This window comes from Dipodomys spectabilis, unplaced genomic scaffold (genome assembly GCF_019054845.1).
Source record: "Dipodomys spectabilis isolate Male_0828 unplaced genomic scaffold, ASM1905484v1 ptg000039l, whole genome shotgun sequence".
In the NCBI taxonomy this organism is placed as follows: domain Eukaryota; kingdom Metazoa; phylum Chordata; class Mammalia; order Rodentia; family Heteromyidae; genus Dipodomys; species Dipodomys spectabilis.
This window is the reverse complement of record NW_024870716.1, coordinates 11532466-11551039: the sequence shown is the minus strand read 5'-3', so window position 1 is coordinate 11551039 and position 18574 is coordinate 11532466. Positions and strand designations below refer to the sequence as shown.

Genomic DNA, 18574 nt, shown 5'->3' with positions numbered 1-18574 from the left:
AGAAAAGGCCAGAAGTGGTGCTGTGGCTCAAGTGGTAGAGTGCTAGCCTTGAGTAAAAGAAGCTCAGAGACGGTGCTGAGGCCCTGAGTTCAAGACCCAGGACTCGCAAAAAAATAAATTAACCAAGATGGGATCACAAATGACTGCTCAGTAAATAAATAAATGCATAAATGCATAAATGCATATATATATGTCGGTTGTGGGGTCTGAACTCTGGGCCTGGGTGCTGTTCCTCAGCCCTTCAGCTCAAGGCTAGTACTCTACCACTTGAGCCACAGGGCCACTTCCAGCTTTTTCTGCTTTTGTGATGCTTAGGAATCGAACCTAGGGCCTCATGCATGCAAGGCAAGCACTACCACTTAGCCACCTTCCCAATCCAGTAAATATTTTTATGATGTGATGATTCTCTTTTTATATATATGTATATATTTTTTATTGTAAAGATACTGTACAGAGGGGTTACAGTTACATGAGTCAGGTAATGAGTCTATTTCCTATGGAGCATTGTTCCCCTCTCCTTTGTTTTTCCCCTACTATCCCTTCCCTCCTCACCTCCCCAACTCCTCCCTTCCCCTCAAAGTTGTAAAATTCATTTTCGACATAGTATCTTGTACATCTCATTGTTAAAATGGGTCAACCTGTATCCTTATTTCAACCTTTTGTTCCCTTCCCCAACTTAGAAAAATGTATATACAAGATGCAGGACACTGGAATCAAATACAGTGAAAACAGGGGTTATATACCATGGGGGAAGAATATACAAAAGAAACAACAACAAAACATCACGTAGTACATTATAAGTACATTAAAAACAACAGTAAGAAAGATAAAACCTCTTGTGTCCCTATCTTGGGGTTCATTTTGCTTAGTATCATCTTATATGGTCATATGTACATAGCTTTTTTTTTTCAGTAGGTCGTTGGGCTTGAACTCTGGGCCTGGGCACTGTCCCTCAGCTAAAGGCTAGCGGTCTACCACTTGAGCCACAGCACCACTTCTGGCTTTTTCTGTTTATGTGGTGCTGAGGAATCTAACCCAGAGCCTCATGCATGCAAGGCAAGCACTCTACCATTGAGCCACCTTCCCAGCCCCAAATCTCAATGTTCTTTTGAGTTGCTTTTTTTTTTTTTTTTTTTTTTGTCGGTTGTGGGGCTTGAACTCTTGGCCTGGGCGTTGTCCCTTAGTTCTTCAGCTTAAGGCGAGAGCTCTACCACTTGAGCCACAGCGCTACTTCCGGCTTTTTCTGCTTATGTGGTGCTGAGAATTCGAACCCAGGGCCTCATGCATGAAAGGCAAGTGCTCTACCACTAAGCCACCTTCCCAGCCCCTGATTTGCATTTATTTTATGGCCAGAGAAGTTGAGCATTTCTTCATGTGGCTATTGGCCATTCTTATTTCCTCTTCAGAGAAGTCTCTAAGTCTTTAGCCCACTTATTAATCAGGTGGTTGTTTCTTTGAGGATTTGTTGTTGGGGGATGATGTTATGATTCTCTTTGTAAGAACATCTGCTTTTATAAGCTGTGTATGGAGCGGGGGAGGGCAGTACCGGGGCTTGACCTCAGTGCTTCTCACTCACTCAGCCTGTTGCTCCAGGCTGGCAAGATACCCCAGTTGCATAGTTTTTTTTTGTTTGTTTGTTTTTGGTGGCACTGGGCTTTGAACATAGTGTCTGGAGCTTGGTAAGCAGACATCTAGCCACACCTTCAGCCCTTTATGACTATTTATGTAAATAAATGTGTTATCATCTTGAAACCCAGTATAATTAAATGGCATCTACAGAAGCTTGAGTTGGTAAGTTACTCGTTCTTTTTTTTTGGTCAGTAGTGGGGCTTGAACTCTGGGCCTGAGCGCTTTCCCTCAGCTCTTCAGCTCAAGGCTAGCACTCTACCACTTGAGTTACAGCGCCACTTCCGGTTTTCTGGTGGTTTATTGGAGATAAGAGTTTCACAGACTTTCTTGCCCGGGCTGGCTTTGAACCGTGATCCTCAGATCTCAGCCTCCTGAGTAGCTAGGATTACAGGCGTGAGCCACTGACACCAGGCTGGTAAATTACTCATTCTGATGTAAATATTAACATATCACTTTAGCTATTTTACTAGAGAAATGTAAGATTTCTATTTGCCCACATGTAAAAACATTTTTGCAGGGCTGGGAAGGTGGCTCAGTGGTAGAGTGCTTGCCTTGCATGCATGAGGCTTTGGGTTCAATTCCTCAGCACCACATAAGCAAAAAGAAAAAAGCTGGAAGTGGCACTATGGCTCGAGTGGTAGAGCGCTAGCCTTGAGCTGAAGAGCTGAGGGATAGCACCCAGGCCCAGAGTTCAGGCCCCACGACCAGATCCCCTGCTCCCCCCAGACCTCCCCCCCCCCCAATTTTTTTTTTTGCTTAAGTAGTAATCATTGTCAACAGGTATAAAGCACACACCTGTAATCCAGGCTGTTCAGGAGGCTTGAGATTGGAGGATTCAGTTCAAAGTTAGCCTGGGTAGACAAAACCCAAAGACTCTTATCTCCAGTTAACCAGCGGAATGCCTGAAGTGGAGGTGTGGCTCAAGTTGCAGTCAGCCTTGAGTTGAAAAGCTAAGGGAGAGTGCAAGGCCCTGAGTTTATACCCCTGTACCACCATCATCACACACGCACACACACACACACACACACACACACACACTATAGACCCCTCTGAGGGTCGTAAATGTCCAACACTATGACTTAAACTAATAAAATACACCATTTTAGATCCAAGAAGCATCTTGTCAAATAGCCTCTGACATCATCTGTGCCGCTAGATGAAGAATCATGATAGATGGCATAAAGAGAAATTATTCCACTTAGTGGTAACAGTGCTTAGTAATTGCTTCCATTAATCACACTAGGTTAATATACTTTCTACCTGCATGTGAAAGTCATGAAGGCTATTTTACTAAAACCTGTGTGTGTGTGTGTGTGTGTGTGTGTGTGTGTGTGTGTGTGTGTGTGTGTGTGTGTGTGTGTGTGTGTGTGTATGTGTGTGTATGTGTGTGTATGTACTCACGCACTGTCCCTTAGTTTTTTTATTCAAGGCTGGTGCTCTGCCATGTGAGCCACAGCTCCACTTTTGACTTTATGGTGGTTCATTGGAGATAAAAGTCTCATAGCCTTTCCTGCCCAGGCTGGCTTTGAACCGTGATCCTTAGATCTCAGTCTCCTGAGTAGCTAGGTTTATAGGCATGAGCCACCAGTGCCCAGCAAAGGTAGGATTTCGACGGTAAAGATGAATCCTCTACTGGGAAGGTGGCTTAAGTGTTAGAGTGGTAGAGTACTTGCCTAACATGCATGAAGCCCTGGGTTCGATTCCTCAGTACCAGAAAAAGCTAGACATAGCCTGTGTCTTAAGTGGTAGGGTGCTAGCCTTGAGCAAAAGAAGCTCAGGAACAATGCCCAGGCCCTGAGTTCAAGCCCCAGGACTGGAAAAAATTTTAAAAAAAAGGAAAAAAATAGATGAATCCTCTCATCCCTCCAACATAAAACCTCTCAATGTCTTTTTCCTCTTCTTGGTGTTTCAAATCCACGCCAACATCACTTCACCACCTCTAGCTGTGGGCACTGAATGGATACATGTAACATTGTGACTCACTTAACCTCCTTCTTTGTCCCTTGCTGGGTCCTCATCAGAAGCAAATCCACAGCATGTCATAGTCCTATCCAAAGTGGTAAAGTATGCAGAGATAATATATGCACAGTGATGCTCATGAAAACATCGAAAAGAAGGAAAAACTATTGCTTTCAAGAAATCCATGTCTCCTCCTAGTTCCCTGCATGTGATTTGACCTCCAGGAGAAACCCAACTCTTTCCTAAATAAGAGATGGTGGCACACACCTGGGCTGGCTTTGAATCTCGACCCTCAGATCTCAGTCTCCTGAGTCGTTGGGATTATAGGCATGAGCTACCAGAGCGCAGCTTAGAGTAGTATTTTTAAATTTCCATTTCAGCTGCCAGAAAAGAGAAAGAACTCCATGGATCTAGCTGAGATCTGCTGTTTTCTGTGAGCCCACTTTCTATAGCCAGAGAGAAAGATTTTTATAACAGACATGATGCCTGAGCCCAATCTTGAAAGAAAAAATAAGGCTCTGAGCCATATTTGAATAAGTTCTCCTGTTTGTGGAGTTATTTCTGTAGGTACATCATAACCTTTCATCTATTTTTCTTTCTTTTTTTTTTTTTTTGGGGGTCCGGTGGTGGGGCCTGAACTCTGGGTCTGGGCACTGTCCCTCAGCTCTTCAGCTCAAGGCTAGCACTCTACCACTTGAGCCACAGCGCCACTTCCGGCTTTTTTCTTTTTGCTTATGTGGTGCTGAGGAATTGAACCCAGGGCCTCATGCATGCAAGGCAAGCGCTCTACCACTGAGCCATCTTCCCAGCCCTCATCTATTTTTCTTTTCTCTTTTTTCATTTTTTTGGGGGAAGAGGTCCGGTCGTAGGGCCTGAACTCTGGGCCTGGGTGCTGTCCCTCAGCTCTTCAGCTCAAGGCTAGCGTTGAGCCACAGCGCCACTTCTGGCTTTTTTTGTTGTTGTTGTTTTGTTTTGTTTTGGTCCGGTCGTGGGGCCTGAACTCTGGGCCTGGGTGCTGTCCCTCAGCTCTTCAGCTCAAGGCTAGTGCTCTACCACTTGAGCCACAGCGCCACTTCCAGCTTTTTTCTTTTTGCTTATGTGGTGCTGAGGAATCGAACCCAGGGCCTCATGCATGCAAGGCAAGTGCTCTACCACTGAGCCACCTTCCCAGCCCCAACTTCTGGCTTTTTTCTTTTTGCTTTATGTGGTGCTGAGGAATCAAACCCAGGGCCTCATGCATGCAAGGCAAGCGCTCTACCACTGAGCCACCTTCCCAGCCCCTGTTTTTTTTCTTTATGCAAATCCTGCCTTTTTTCTTTTGGGGCTTGACTCAGGGCCTGGGTGTTGTCTCTGAGATTTTTTATTTTTTTATTCAAGGCTAGTACTCTCTCACTTGAGCCACAGATCCACTTCTGGCTTTTTGGTGATCGATTGGAGGTAAGAGTCTCATGACTTGCCTGCACAGGCTGGCTTTAAACTATGATCCTCAGTCTCATCCTCTTGAGTAGCTAGGATTACAGGCATGAACTGTAGGTGCCTGCTCAACCTGTTGTGAAATTTCTTTCATCCACAGTGTAAGGTTTTTTTTTTTTTAAGTCAGTGCAGATTTGCCCCCACCAGCAGCCACTCTCATCTCACTGTGTTGTTGAAAGGCATAAGCAACTATTTGCACTTGTTATTACCCAAGGGCTTTTCAAACTGTTACCCAGACGCAGCCAACCCTGGATTCACCATCTGTGCATGGTAAAACCAGAAGGTGGAGAGAGTGAATCTAATTAATATGCAAAGGAAGGATTTCAGCTGTCCAGCTATGGAGATTAAAATTCAACTTCAGTAGGCTGAGGGTTTCAGCTACATTTTTGTGTGTGATTTAAGTGATTACATAATTTCACAAATTTCACAGTATTAAGAGGTAGTGATGCTTAGTTAAGGTCACAAACACATTCTAACTCTCATGGGGCAAATTGTCTATCATGGTCTATAAAGTTTATGAATTCTATGAGCTTTGGCAATACAGTTATTTCTTTCACATCGGGTGATATATACATTTTTTTCCTTCTGCATAACGTCAGCTGTTGCCTCTTTCCCACTCATTCCTGCCCTCCCATCCCTGTCATTGAGTTGCTTAGTTGGTTTTGATCAATGTCCAGTGCAGCTGATGGGTCCCACTGTTGTATGTTTTTCCCTGATTCCCTCTAGTTCTGTGTCCTCCTCCTAGTTTCCCTCTGGTGTGCACATATACACCATATATGTGTTCAGCAGCATGGGGTTATTTAGTAGTGATTCGACCAGATGAGTGGAGGTCCTTTGTTTCTCGAGTCTTGTTTACTTTGTCGTATCACCTCATCTTTTGGGTTTAGCATCCACTTACCAGGGAGATCATGTGCCATTTGTCTCTTTGCTCTTGGCTTACCTCATAACAGGATTTCTTCTAGTTCCACCCATTTCCCTGCACATGCCATTTATTTTGTCTTTTCTAATGGCTGCATAATATTCCACTGTGTATAGATACCACAATTTTTGGCCATTCATCTGTGGTGGGGCATCTGGGTTGTTTCCATATCCTGGCTATTGTGAACAGTGCTGCAATAAACATGGAGGTGCATGTGTCCTTGTATACTGGTTCCTGTTGTTCAGGATAGAGTCAGCTACTTTTTGTTTTGGACATAGGGCTTGAACTCTGGGCCTGGGCACTGTCCCTCAGTTCTTCAGCTCAAGGCTAGCACTCTACCACTTGAGCTATAGTGCCACTTCCAGTTTTCTGGGGTTTATTGGAGGTAAGAGTTTCACAGACTTTCCTGCCCAGGCTGGCTTGGAACAGTGATCCTCAGATCTCAGCTTCCTGAGATTACAGGCGTGAGCCACTGGTGCCCCGCTCAGCTACATTTTTTTAAAACCTTAATTTTCGCATTCTTTTTTTCTTTGGGGGAAGGGGGTCTGGTGGTGGGGCCTGAACTCTAGGCCTAGGCGCTGTCCCTCAGCTCTTCAGCTCGAGGCTAGTGCTCTACCACTTGAGCCACAGTGCCACTTCCGGCTTTTTTCTTTTTGCTTAATGTGATGCTGAGGAATCGAACCCAGGGCCTCATGCATGCAAGGCAAGCGCTCTACCACTGAGCCACCTTCCCAGCCCCGTTAGTATCCTCACCTCCATTTTTTGTTTTTTGCCAGTCCTGGGGCTTGAACTCAGGACCTGAGCACTGTCCCTAAGCTTCTATTTGCTCAAGGCTAGTGCTCTACCACTTGAACCACAGCACCACTTCAGCTTTTTCTGTGCATGTGGTGCTGAGGAAGCGAACCCAGGGCCTCAAGCATGCTAGGCAAGCGCTCTACCACTGAGCCACCTTCCCAGCCCAATTTTCACATTCTTAAAGAGAGAAATAGAACTCTCTTGTAAATAGAAACAGGAATATCTCAAAGTGTTTGTGCTGTGTGTGTGTGTGTGTGTGTGTGTGTGTGTGTGTGTGTGTGTGCGCGCGCGCCAGCCAGTGCCAATCCTCGGGCTTGAACTCAGGGCTTGGCATTGCCCCTGAGCTTCTTTTGCTCACAAAGTAGCGCTATACCACTTGACACAGCTCTCTTCTAGCTTTTTGGTAGTTTAGTGGAGATAAGAGTCTTAAGGATTTTCCTGCCCAAACTGGTTTCATTCAAATCATGATCCTCAGATCACAGACTTCTGAGTAGCTACGATTACAGGTGTGAGTCACTGGCACCCAACTGAGAGTATGATCTTTTTAAATTATTTATTTATTTATTTATTTATTTTTGCCATTCCTGGGTCTTGAACTCGGGGCCTGGGCACTATCCCTGAGTTTTTTTTTGCTTAAGACTAGCACTCTACCACTTGAGTCACAGTGTCACTTCTGACGTTTTCTGTTTATGTAGTACTGAGGAATTGAACCTAGGGCTTCATGCATGCTAGGCAAGCAGTCTACCACTAAGCTATCTTCCCAGCCCCTTTGGGATACATTTTTATTTTTAATTAGTTATTTTATTTTTTCCCAACTGCCATGTGTCCATTCATTTATTTATTGTGCCATTATTGGAGCTTGAGCTCGGGTCCTGAGTGTTGCCCCTTAGCTTTTTGTTCAAGGTTGACCATGTGCCACTTGAGCCACAGCTCCACTTCTGACTTTTTTGGTGCTTCACTGGAGATAAGAATCTCACAGACTTGGACTGGGAAGGTGGCTCAGTGGTAGAGCGCTTGCCTTGTATGCCTGAGGCCCTGGGTTCGATTCCTCAGCACCACATAGGCAAAAAAGAAAAAAGTCGGAAGTGGCGCTGTGGCTCAAGTGGTAGAGCTCTAGCCTTGAGCTGAAAAGCTGAGGGACAGCGCCCAGGCCCAGAGTTCAGGCCCCATGACCGGACCAAAAAAAAAAAAAGAATCTCACAGACTTTCCTGCCCAGGCTGGCTTTGAACCACGATCTTCAGATCTCAAGTACCTAGAGTTACAGGTGTGAAGCACAAGCTTTGGGCAACACTTATGACAGCAGTCTGGCAGTGAATGGCAGGACAAATGTGTCTGGATGGGTGAGTCAGACAGGAGGTCTCTTTAGCATCTTTCATTCTCTATCCTGGGATGAATTAAGGAGACATTGCCGGGCACTGGTGGTTCCTGCCTATAGTCCTAGCTACTCAGGAGGCTGAGATCTGAGGATCATGGTTCAAAGTCAGCCCGGTCAGGAAAGTCCATGAGACTCTTAGCTCCAGTGAACCACCAGAAAACAAGAAGTAGCACTGTGACTCATATGGTAGAGCTCTAACCTTGAGCTGAAGAGCTGAGGGACAGCCCCCAAGCCCACAGTTCAAGCCCTATGACTGACAAAATAATAATAATAATAAAAAAATGGAGACATAGCCCAGGCAGCCTTAGCTGGGGCTCAGGTTCCAAGCTATCATGTTCCCAAGCTGTTAAGATGGTGCTGATAGCTAGGCACTGGTGGCTCATGCCTGTAATCCTATCTAACCACCAGAAAATCGTAAGTGGTGCTGGGACTCAAAGTGGTGGAGTGCTAGCCTCCAGCAAAAGGAATTCAGAGACAGTGCCCAGGCCCTAAGTGAAAGTTCCATGACCGATCAAAATAAATAAATAAATAAATAATAAAATAGTGCTGATGTTAATGGAAAGAAACCACAGCCAGCTTATATTGCCTCCAGAAGAGGCATTTGGGAGAGACTTGCTATAGAATTTCGGGAGATATTTAGGTCAGAAACCAAGATCATTCCCTCAACAACTTCAGATTTGAGGTGCCTACTTTCAAATTTCTTTCTTTGTGTGTGCTGGTACCAGGGATTGAACATAGGGCTTCATGGTTTTGTTTGTTTTTTTTCCCCCAAGCCTGGTGCCCTGCAATTTGAGTCACAGCTCTACTTTTGACTTTTGGCTGGTTAATTGGAGGTAAGAGTCACTGAGGTTTGGCTACCCAGGCTGGCTTTGAATTGTGATCTTCAGATCTCAGCCTCCTGCGAAGCTAGGATTCTAGGTGTGAGCCAGTGGTGTCTGGCACAGCTCCTTGGAATTTAGTATAAAAATCTGAGTGGCCTTGGTATGCAGTGACTACTTGAAAATTGTTCTAGTGACTCATATTCCTTCATGCAGCTGTTCAGGGCTTACAAGTAAAAGGTACAAGACACCTCTTGCTTGTTCATTTTGGAACATTTTTACACTATTAGGTTTAAGGTATTGTGTACATGTGCATACATATATCTATCTACCTGTTTTACTCTGCCTTATATTAAAATTTAGATCACATGAAAGTAGTCAGGTAGCCAACATCTGTAATCCTAGCTGTTCAGGAGACTGAGATCTGAGGCTCGAGGCTCAAATCCAGCCCAGGTAGAAAAGTCCGTGAGACTTTTACCATTAACCAGTAGAAAGCTGAAAGTGGAGCTGTGGTTCAAGTGGTGGAGCATCAGCCTTGAGTGAAAAAAGCCAAGGCCTAGACAATAGAGTCTCAATGAGCAATATCTTAATTTTCTGCGTAGAAGGTATAATTACCTATGCCCATAATCAGTTTAGACCTAGCACACAATGACTGAAGTGTAAATACCTTCAGACTCCCCCAAATCCAACTGAGTTCAAGCCCCAGTGCTAATACACACACACACACACACACACACACACACACACACACACTTTTTTTTGGTTCTAGTCCTTGGACTTGAACTCGCACTGTCCCTGAGCTTCTTTTGCTCAAGGCTAGCACTCTACCACTTGAGCCAGAGCCACTTCTAGCCTTTTCTGTTTATTTGGTACTGAGGAATGGAACCTAGGGCTTCATGTATGGTAGGCAAGCACTCTACCACTAAAGCATTCTCTTTGCTCCAGGCTAGCACTCTGCTTCTTGAGCCCCAGCTCCACTTCTGGCTTTTTTTGGTGGTTAACTGAAGGGAAGAGTCTTGTGGGCTTTCCTGCCCCGGCTAGCTTTGAACCTTAATCCTCAGATCTCAGCCACCTGAGTAGCTAGTATTATAAGGTGACCCACCAGTGCCAGCACTAGCATAATTCTTAAATTATTTCTTTTTTTGGTCAGCTGGGGGTCTTGAACTCTGGGCCACTTCAGCTCAAGGCTAGCGCTCTACCACTTGAGCCACAGCGCCACTTCTGGTTTTCTGAGTGGTTTATTGGAGGTAAGAGTCTCACAGACTTTCGCCTGGGCTGGCTTTGAACTGCGAGCCTCAGATCTCAACCTCCTGAGTAGCTAGGGTTACAGGTGTGAGCCACCAGTGCCCAGCTTCTTAAGCCATTTTTAACAGTAGAGTCACAATGAACAAAATCTCAATTTTCTGCCTAGAAGGTGTAATTACCTATGCCCATAATCAGTTTAGACCTAGCACAGGAAGACTGAAGTGTTAATACCTTCAGACTCCCCCAAATCCAATCTTGAACTGACTTGCTGAGGCCCTCACATGTTAAAAGATCTCTTTGGTAATAATGCTGAGTGGTCATTCCCCCCCTTTCCCCCCCCCAGCCCCCAGCCAAGCAATGGCAAAATGTAATAACAAATGAAAGCACATTAGTGAAATCAATATTCAGCCAAGACACAGGCTCCATTACCGACACGTCAATATGACTGATTCCTTTCTTCAGGTCTGACATCAGACTTTCCTTCCTCTTGAGGACATGGTAGTTCTGCTTCCCGTTAACTTCTGGATAGGAGCCAGAGCCAGAAAAAAAAAAATCTTTGGATGGTTTCCCTTATCATTACTCTGATCTAAATTTATCTTTTTTTTTTTTGTCAATTGTGGGGCTTGAACTCAGGGTCTAGGTGCTGTCCCTGTGCTCTTTTGCTCAAGGCCAGCTCACTACCATTTTGAGCCACAGTTTCACTTCCGGGTTTCTGGAGATGAGACTGTCACAGGCTTTCCTGCCCAGACTGGCATTGAACCTTGTTCCTCAGATCTCAGCCTCCTGTGTAGCTTAGGATTACAGATGTGAGCCACTGGCACCTCGCACAAAGTGATACTTTTCTCTATTTCCTGCACATTTTCTTATTATATATATATGTATATTTGTGTGTATGTGTGTGCATGTCTTGAGTTGAAAAACTAAGCAAGAGTGCAAGGCCCTGAGATCAAGCTCCAGGGATAGCGCGCGCGCACACACACACACACACACACACACACACACACACACACACACACACACACACTAATAATAAAGTTAAATCATTGAGATTTACGACTTGGTATGTTGAAATAGCTTGTTTTAATTATCTGATAAGTGATAGAATTTATCTTGTCTACCAATGATATTGATTTTCTACTTAAAAAAAAATCTTGGCAGGCTTAATAGATAGGCTATTATACCCCATTTCTCATTCATGCACTTAACAACCATTTCTTTGCACAGTGTAAGCTGGAGATAAATTAGGATATATGGTTCAAAGTGGAAAGACTAGCCTGGTGCCAGTAGCTCACTCCTGTAATCCTAGCTACTCAGGAGGCTGAGATCTGAGGATTGTAGTTTGAAGTCAGCTTGGGCAGTAAAGTCTGTAAGACTCTCATCTCCAATTAACTAGCAAAAAGCGGGGCTGGGAAGGTGCCTCAGTGGTAGAGCACTTGTCTTGCATGCATGAGGCCCTGGGTTCGATCCCTCAGCACCACATAAGCAAAAAGAAGTGGCACTGTGGCTCAAGTGGTAGAATGCTAGCCTTGGCTGAAGAGCTGAGGGACAGCACCCAGGCCCAGAGTTCAGGCCCCACGACTGGACCCCCCCCAAAAAAAAAAAAAAAAAAACTAGCAAAAATCTAGAAGTAGTGGTGTGGCTCAAGGGGTAGAATTCTAGTCTTAAACCAAAAAGCTCAGGGAAGGCACTCAGGCCCTGAGTTCAAACCCAGCTTTGCCACACACACACATACAAAATTGAAATCCCCTTTGATACTACATGGATAGTTTTGAAGAGAAAGATTATTCTTCAAGGACTTTAAATGACAAATATGAATCCATTAGCACTCTAATAGACTGCCTACTGGGGGACAGTTGAAAAACAAAGTGGATTTTAGGAGGTCACAGGAGCCAATTTGTCAGTGTTTGTGTTCTTTCAAATTCTTCTTCTTATTTTGTGTGCTGGTACTGGAGCTTGAACTCAGATCTGGGATCTGTTTGTTAGCTTTTCCACTCAAGGCTAACAGTCCACCACTTGAATAACACTTCTACTTCGAAGACTTTTTGTTGCTTAATTAAAGATAAAAATCTCATGGACTTTTAGGCTTGGGCTGGCTTCAAATTGGAATCCTTGGCTCTTAGTCTCTTGAGTAGCTAGGGTTACAGTAAGCTACTGACACCTGGCTCAGAATTGTTTTTAATGACCACTATGCCCTATGCCAGTATAGTTGAGCTGTTGAGTAATGAAAGGGGTAGGGGGATATTTAACTGGCACTGTCCTGCCTTTGTTTTGGCAAAAGTAAGTCTCTGGGGAAAGATTCAAGAGGCACCATATAAAATGGACCGAGTCTTCCTGGAGAGGCTGAAGTTCTTATTAGAGATCAGAGGAATTACATTAAAGATGAATTAGGAACAGGGCATAGTTGCACCTGCCTGGAACTCCAGTGATTGACTGCTGCAGGTCAAGGCAGGAAGATTTTGAGTTCCAGGCCAGCCTGGGGCATAGATAATACTGCATATAAAGGGGAGAATAACTCTCCTCCTCTGACAGTAGAAATTAGATCATTTTTTTTTTCAGCTTTTTCTTAGACTTCCTAAATTTTTAAGCTGTTTTAGTCTCATCAACACACACACACACACACACACACACACACACACACACACAGTATTGACTTTCAGAATTTTAATATTTGTTTTTCCCTGCTCCTTAACTATTTTCTCCTATTTTTTCTGATTTCCTCTCCATTTCATTACATATATTTCTCTGCATGCTACAGCAGATGTCTTTTTTGGTAATAAGGCAGGATATACATTCAAAAAATAAAAGCTGTCTAAGCAGCTTATGAACAAAAGCTTCTTGAGACATTGTCTAAACATCACTTGTGTATGGTGATCTGCTTCCGTACTTCTCCCAGGAATATCCAGGACTTAGTTCCTCAGATTCTACTCTGCTCTTCAAGAGTTTCAGAACTTATACCTTGCATGCGCGCAGGCAAGGTGTAGCTTTACCTATTGAACAGTTAGTCCCTAAGTAGGCCAACATATGATTATATAAGCAACATTTGGCAAAAGGGCTTGATCTCCCTCCCTCCCTCCCTCCTTGCCTCCCTCCCTACCTCCCTCCTTCCCTTCCTTTCTTCATCTCTTCCTCCCTTCCTCTCTTCCTCCCTTCCTCCCTTCTTCCCTCTCCCTCTCCCTCTCCCTCTCCCTCTCCCTCTCCCTTTCTTTCCTTTCTTTCCAATCCTGGGACTTGGAACTCTGGGTCTGGGCCCTGTCCACGAGCATTTTTTTTTTTTGTTCCAGGTTGGCACTCTACCACTTGAACTACAGCTCTACTTCCAGCTTTTTGATAGTTAATTGGAAATAAGAGTTGTGCAGACTTTCCTGCCTAGGCTGGCTTTGAACCACACAATCCTCAGATCTCAGCCTCCTGAGTAGCTAGGATTACAGGAGTGAGTACCAGTAGGAGGCTGAGGTATTCACATTTTCAACAGGGATTAGCAGATCACTGATTTTATCATTTGAAGTGACAGTAGAGATTGTCTAGGCAGGTGATTCTCAACCAGAAAGATGTTTGCTGGTTTTCTGGTGTGGCTATTGCTGGCATGTAGAGATAGGGGCCAGGGATGTTGCTAAACAGCTAAGAATGTGTGGATACCATATGCATGCAATTTCTACACCCAACGCAAACACTTCCAAGATTAAGAGAGACCCTATTTATAACAGACCAATGGTCTTTCAGATAAACAGAGTTTCAGTAAACATCCTCCATTTATGAAATTTTCAATAAATGTACTCAAATTCGTTGATTTGGGGCTTGAACTCGGGGCCTGGGCACTGTCCCTAAGGTTTTTCTCCCAAGGTTAGCATTTTATCACTTGAACCACAGCTCCACTTCTGTCTTTTTGGTGGTTAATTGGAGTTAATAGTGTCCTGCCTGGCCTGGCTTTGAACCACGATCCTCCTGAGTACCTAGGATTGCAGGTGTGAATTACTAGTACCTAGCCAGCTGACAGTTTTCTTCAAAACATATGTTGGTTTTTTTTGACTATTTACTTGCAAGAAATATTGGCCTGGATAAATGAATGTGAACTTTTTAGGGTTTTCTTATTCCATAAGTGATTTCTTACTAAGATTTTGGACTAAAGAAATAAAGGAAAATCTGGGCACTGGTAGCTCACGCTTGCTAGCTATTTAGGAGGCTGAGATCTAAACATGCTCAAAGCCAGCCTGGACAGGAAAGTCTGTGAGACTCTTAGTTCCATTTAACTAGCAAAAAACTGGAAGCAGAGCTGTGGTTCAAGTGGTAGATCACTAGCTTGAGCAAAAAAGCTCAGGAACAGTGCCCAGGCTCTGAATTCAAGCTTCAGATCCCCCCGCATCACCCCCCCGGCCCCCCCCCCCCCCCCCCGTCACACACAAAAGAAAAAGAACGAAAATATTTTCTACTTTTCATATAGTTTCTAAAATAGCCTTCCCATAATAATCTTGAACATACTTTCATCTTTTTTTATGGCAGAAATGAAACATCATCACATTTTTTCCTTTTTGGGTAGTTTATTGTTTCCCTTGTTTATAGGCAATCTTTGTGTTCTAGGGATTTTATCACTGTGTTGCAAATAGTTTTGCCTTCTTTGCTCCTTTTATTTTTTTCATGTGTTGTTTTCTTACAAAAATATAACTATACAGTTGTTTTCTTGCTAGTGATTCTTCTCCTTTTTAAAATTTTTTTTGATGGTTTTGAGACTTGAATTCAGGGGCCTCATCTTGAGATTATTTGTTTATAGCTGGCACTGTACCACTTGAGCCATGCCTCTACCCTGGCTTTATACTGGTTAATTAGAGATAAGAGTCTCATGGACTTTCCTGACTGGGATGACTTTGAATCATGATCCTCATATCTCAGCTTCCTGAGTAGCTAGATTAGAGGCATGCACAACCAGCACCCAATTTCATTGTTCTTTAAAGGCCACTGAAATGTGAATAATCTTTTTTTGGGGGGAAGGGGGGAAGGTGGTCTCTGCTTGGCATTTCTCTGGGTGAACTGATGATTTGACTCTATGTAGAAGCTACAGCCTCATCTCAAGTAATGAAGCTGTTCTATGGGAGAACCCATTTTGAGCAAGGTTTGATGTCCTTTGTACTGTCCCCAATTCTACGCATGTTTTAAATCAATGAGTATCAATTTCTTTTTTTTTTTTTTTTTTGGGGGGGGGGAGGGGGTCCAGTTGTGGGGCCTGAACACTGGCCCTCAGCTCTTCAGCTCAAGGCTAGCACTCTACCACTTGAGCCACAGTGCCACTTCCGGCTTTTTTCTTTTTGTTTATGTGGTGCTGAGGAATCGAACCCAGGACCTCATGCATGCAAGGCAAGCGCTCTACCACTGAGCCATCTTCCCAGCCCCGAGTATCAATTTCTTGATGAAGAATATCTCACAAAGTTAGAAACATTGCCTTGTTGATATGTTTATAGCCACTCTATCTTAACTATTGAACCTGACAGAAAAATATTGATCCCTACTTAAAATAGGTAAAACACATTTTGAGTTTGTTTTCTTATGACCAAGTGCTTAAAAACCAAATGACGTGATGGATGAAACACTAAAGGAATCTAAAATTCTACTCTTCTTTTTTTTTTTTTTTGGTCAGTCATGGGGCTTGAACTGTGGGCCTGGGTGCTGTCCCTGAGCTCTTCAGCTCAAGGCTAGTGCTCTACTATTTGATCCATAGTGCCACTTGTGGTTTTCTGATGTTTAATTGGAGATAAGAGTCTCTTGGACTTTCCTGCCTGGGCTGGCTTGAACTGCAGTCCTCAGATCTCAGCCTCCTGAGTAGCTAGGATTGCAGGAGTGAGCCACCCGCCTTTTCTTTTTTTGTACCATTCCTTGGACATTGACACTATCCCTGAAGTTTTCTGCTCAAGGTTACCACTTGAGTCACAGCTTTACTTTTGGCTTTTTGGTAGTTAGTTGGAGATAAGAATCTCACAGCCTGGGGCTGGGAAGGTGGCTCAGTGGTAGAGTGCTTGCCTTGCATGCCTGAGGCCCTGGGTTCGATTCCTCAGCACCACAGAAGCAAAAAGAAAAAAGCCGGAAGTGGTGCTGTGGCTCAAGTGGTAGAGCACTAGCCTTGAGCTGAAGAGCTGAGGGACAGCGCTCAGGCCCAGAATTCAGGCCCCACAACCGGACCCCCCCCCAAAAAAAAAACAACAACAAAAACAAAACAAAACAAAAAAAAGAATCTCACAGCCCAAGCTGACTTTGAACTCTGTTCCTCAGATTTCCTTACCAGCTAGGATTACAGGCATGAGCCACCAATCCCTATCTAAAGATAGTTGAAGAAAGTTTCAAAGTTTCAAAAAAGTGCATTTTATTTATAAATTGATAATTTGAATTGAAAAACCCCTTGTACAACAATTTAAATATAATTTAAAAAAATTAAGTGGAAGAGCCAGAAGACCCTGGCTTACGCCTGTAATCTTAGCTGATACTCAAGAGGCTGAGATCTGAGGATTGTGTTCAAAGCCAGCCCAGGCAGAAAAGTCTGTGAGACTCTTATCTCCAATTAACCACCTGAAAACCAGAAGTTTAAAGCCAGCTTGGGCAGACAAATCCATGAGGCTCTGATCTCCAAATAACCAGCAAAAAAGATGAAAGTAGAAGTGTGGTTCAAATAGTAGAGAGCCATAGCCTTGATCAAAAAAGCTCAAGGATAGGGCTGGGAAGGTGGCTCAGTGGTAGAGCGCTTGCCTTGCATGCTCAAGGCCCTGGGTTTGATTCCTCAGCACCACATAAGCAAAAAAAAAAAAAAAAAAAAGCCGGAAATGGCGCTGTAGCTCAAGTGGTAGAGCGCTAGCCTTCAGCTGAAGAGCTGAGGGACAGTGCCCAGGCCCAGAGTTCAGGCCCCATGACCGGACCCTAAATAAATAAATAAAAAGCTCAAGGATAATGCCCAGGCCCTAAGTTCAAGCCCCAGTATTGTACACATACACATATACAAATGAAAAATAAAGGAAAGGCTAGGAATGTGGCAAAGTGGTAGAGTGCTTGCCTAGCATGCATGAAGCCCTGGGTTTGATTCCTCAGTACCACATAAAGAGAAAAAGCTGGAAGTGGCGCTGTGGCTCAAGTGGTAGAGCTCCAACCTTGAACATAGAGAGGCTCAGGAACAGAGCCGTGAGTTCAAAGTCCATGGCCAGCAAACAAACAAACAAAAAATAATCAAAGAAAAGTCAAGTGATTCATGCCAATAATTCTAGCTACTCAGGAGGCTGAGATCTGAGGATTTAGGTTCAAAGCCAGCCTTAGCAGGAAAGTCAGTGAGACTCTTTCCTCCCATTAACCACCAGAAAACTGGAAATTGGGACTGTGACTCAAAGTGGTAGAGTGCTAGTCTTGAGCAGAAGAGATGAGAGAGCACCCAGGCCCTGAGTTCAAGCTCCACGACTGACCAAAAAAATAAATAAATTCCCATGCCTGTTTGTAGTTTTGCGATGCACTTCATTGTCTCCCTCTTTCTTCCCGAACACTGCAGGCATTCGGGCAGTCCTACTCCATCCACCGGAAAGTGGCCGAGGATGGAGAGAGCCGAGAGGAGACGCTGCTGCAGGAGTCAGCCTCGAAGGAAGCCTACTACCTGGGCAAGATTTTGGAGATGCAGAACGAGCTGAAGCAGAGCCGGGCTGTGGTCACCAATGTCCAGGCGGAGAACGAGAGGCTCACGGCTCTCCTGCAGGATCTGAAGGAGGTGAGGGGAGCAGTTCCAGTCACCTGCTTAGAGACAGAATGAAGTCATGTGTTCTCTCTAGGAGACAGGTGTGCATAGGTGGCTGACCTTAGAAAGCCCTGACTTTTCTACCTTTTTAGAGAAATGATGATGTGTGTGTGTGATGAGCTTTTCCTTCTCTCTCTTTTTTTTTTCAGGGAATGGGATGGGGTCGTCCTGGGGTTTGAACTCAGCACCTGGGTGCTGCACCTGAGCTTTTTGCTCAAGGCCAGTGCTCTAGCACTTGAGTCACAGCTCCACTTCTGACTTTTTGGCACTTAATTGTAGGCAAGAGATTTACAGACTTTGCTGCCTGGATTGGCCTCAAACCACAATCCTCAGATCTCAACTTTCTGAATAGCTAGGATTACAGGCTTAAGCCACTGGCGTGCTGGTCGTAGGGCCTGAACTCTGGGCCTGGGCACTGTCCCTCAGCTCTTCAGCTCAAGGCTAGCACTCTACCACTTGAGCCACAGCACCACTTCCGGCTTTTTCTGCTTATGTGGTGCTGAGGAATCGAACCCAGGGCCTCATGCATGTGAGGCAAGCACTCTACCACTGAGCTACCTTCCCAGCCCAAAAAAATATTTTTAAAGAAAGTTTTTATGGACAGGTGTGG

General features: G+C 44.4%; 1 protein-coding gene across 5 annotated transcripts in view; it reads left to right on the top strand.

Annotated features, from left to right (window-relative positions):
* Bicd1 (BICD cargo adaptor 1) overlaps positions 1–18574 on the top strand; it is a 96577-nt gene that overhangs the window by 15882 nt on the left and 62121 nt on the right. For all 5 annotated transcript variants that reach the window (XM_042677707.1, XM_042677711.1, XM_042677710.1 and 2 more), the window contains exon 2: positions 17725–17937. In XM_042677707.1, coding sequence (XP_042533641.1) covers positions 17725–17937 — 213 coding nt within the window. The remainder of the gene's footprint in view (positions 1–17724; positions 17938–18574) is intronic.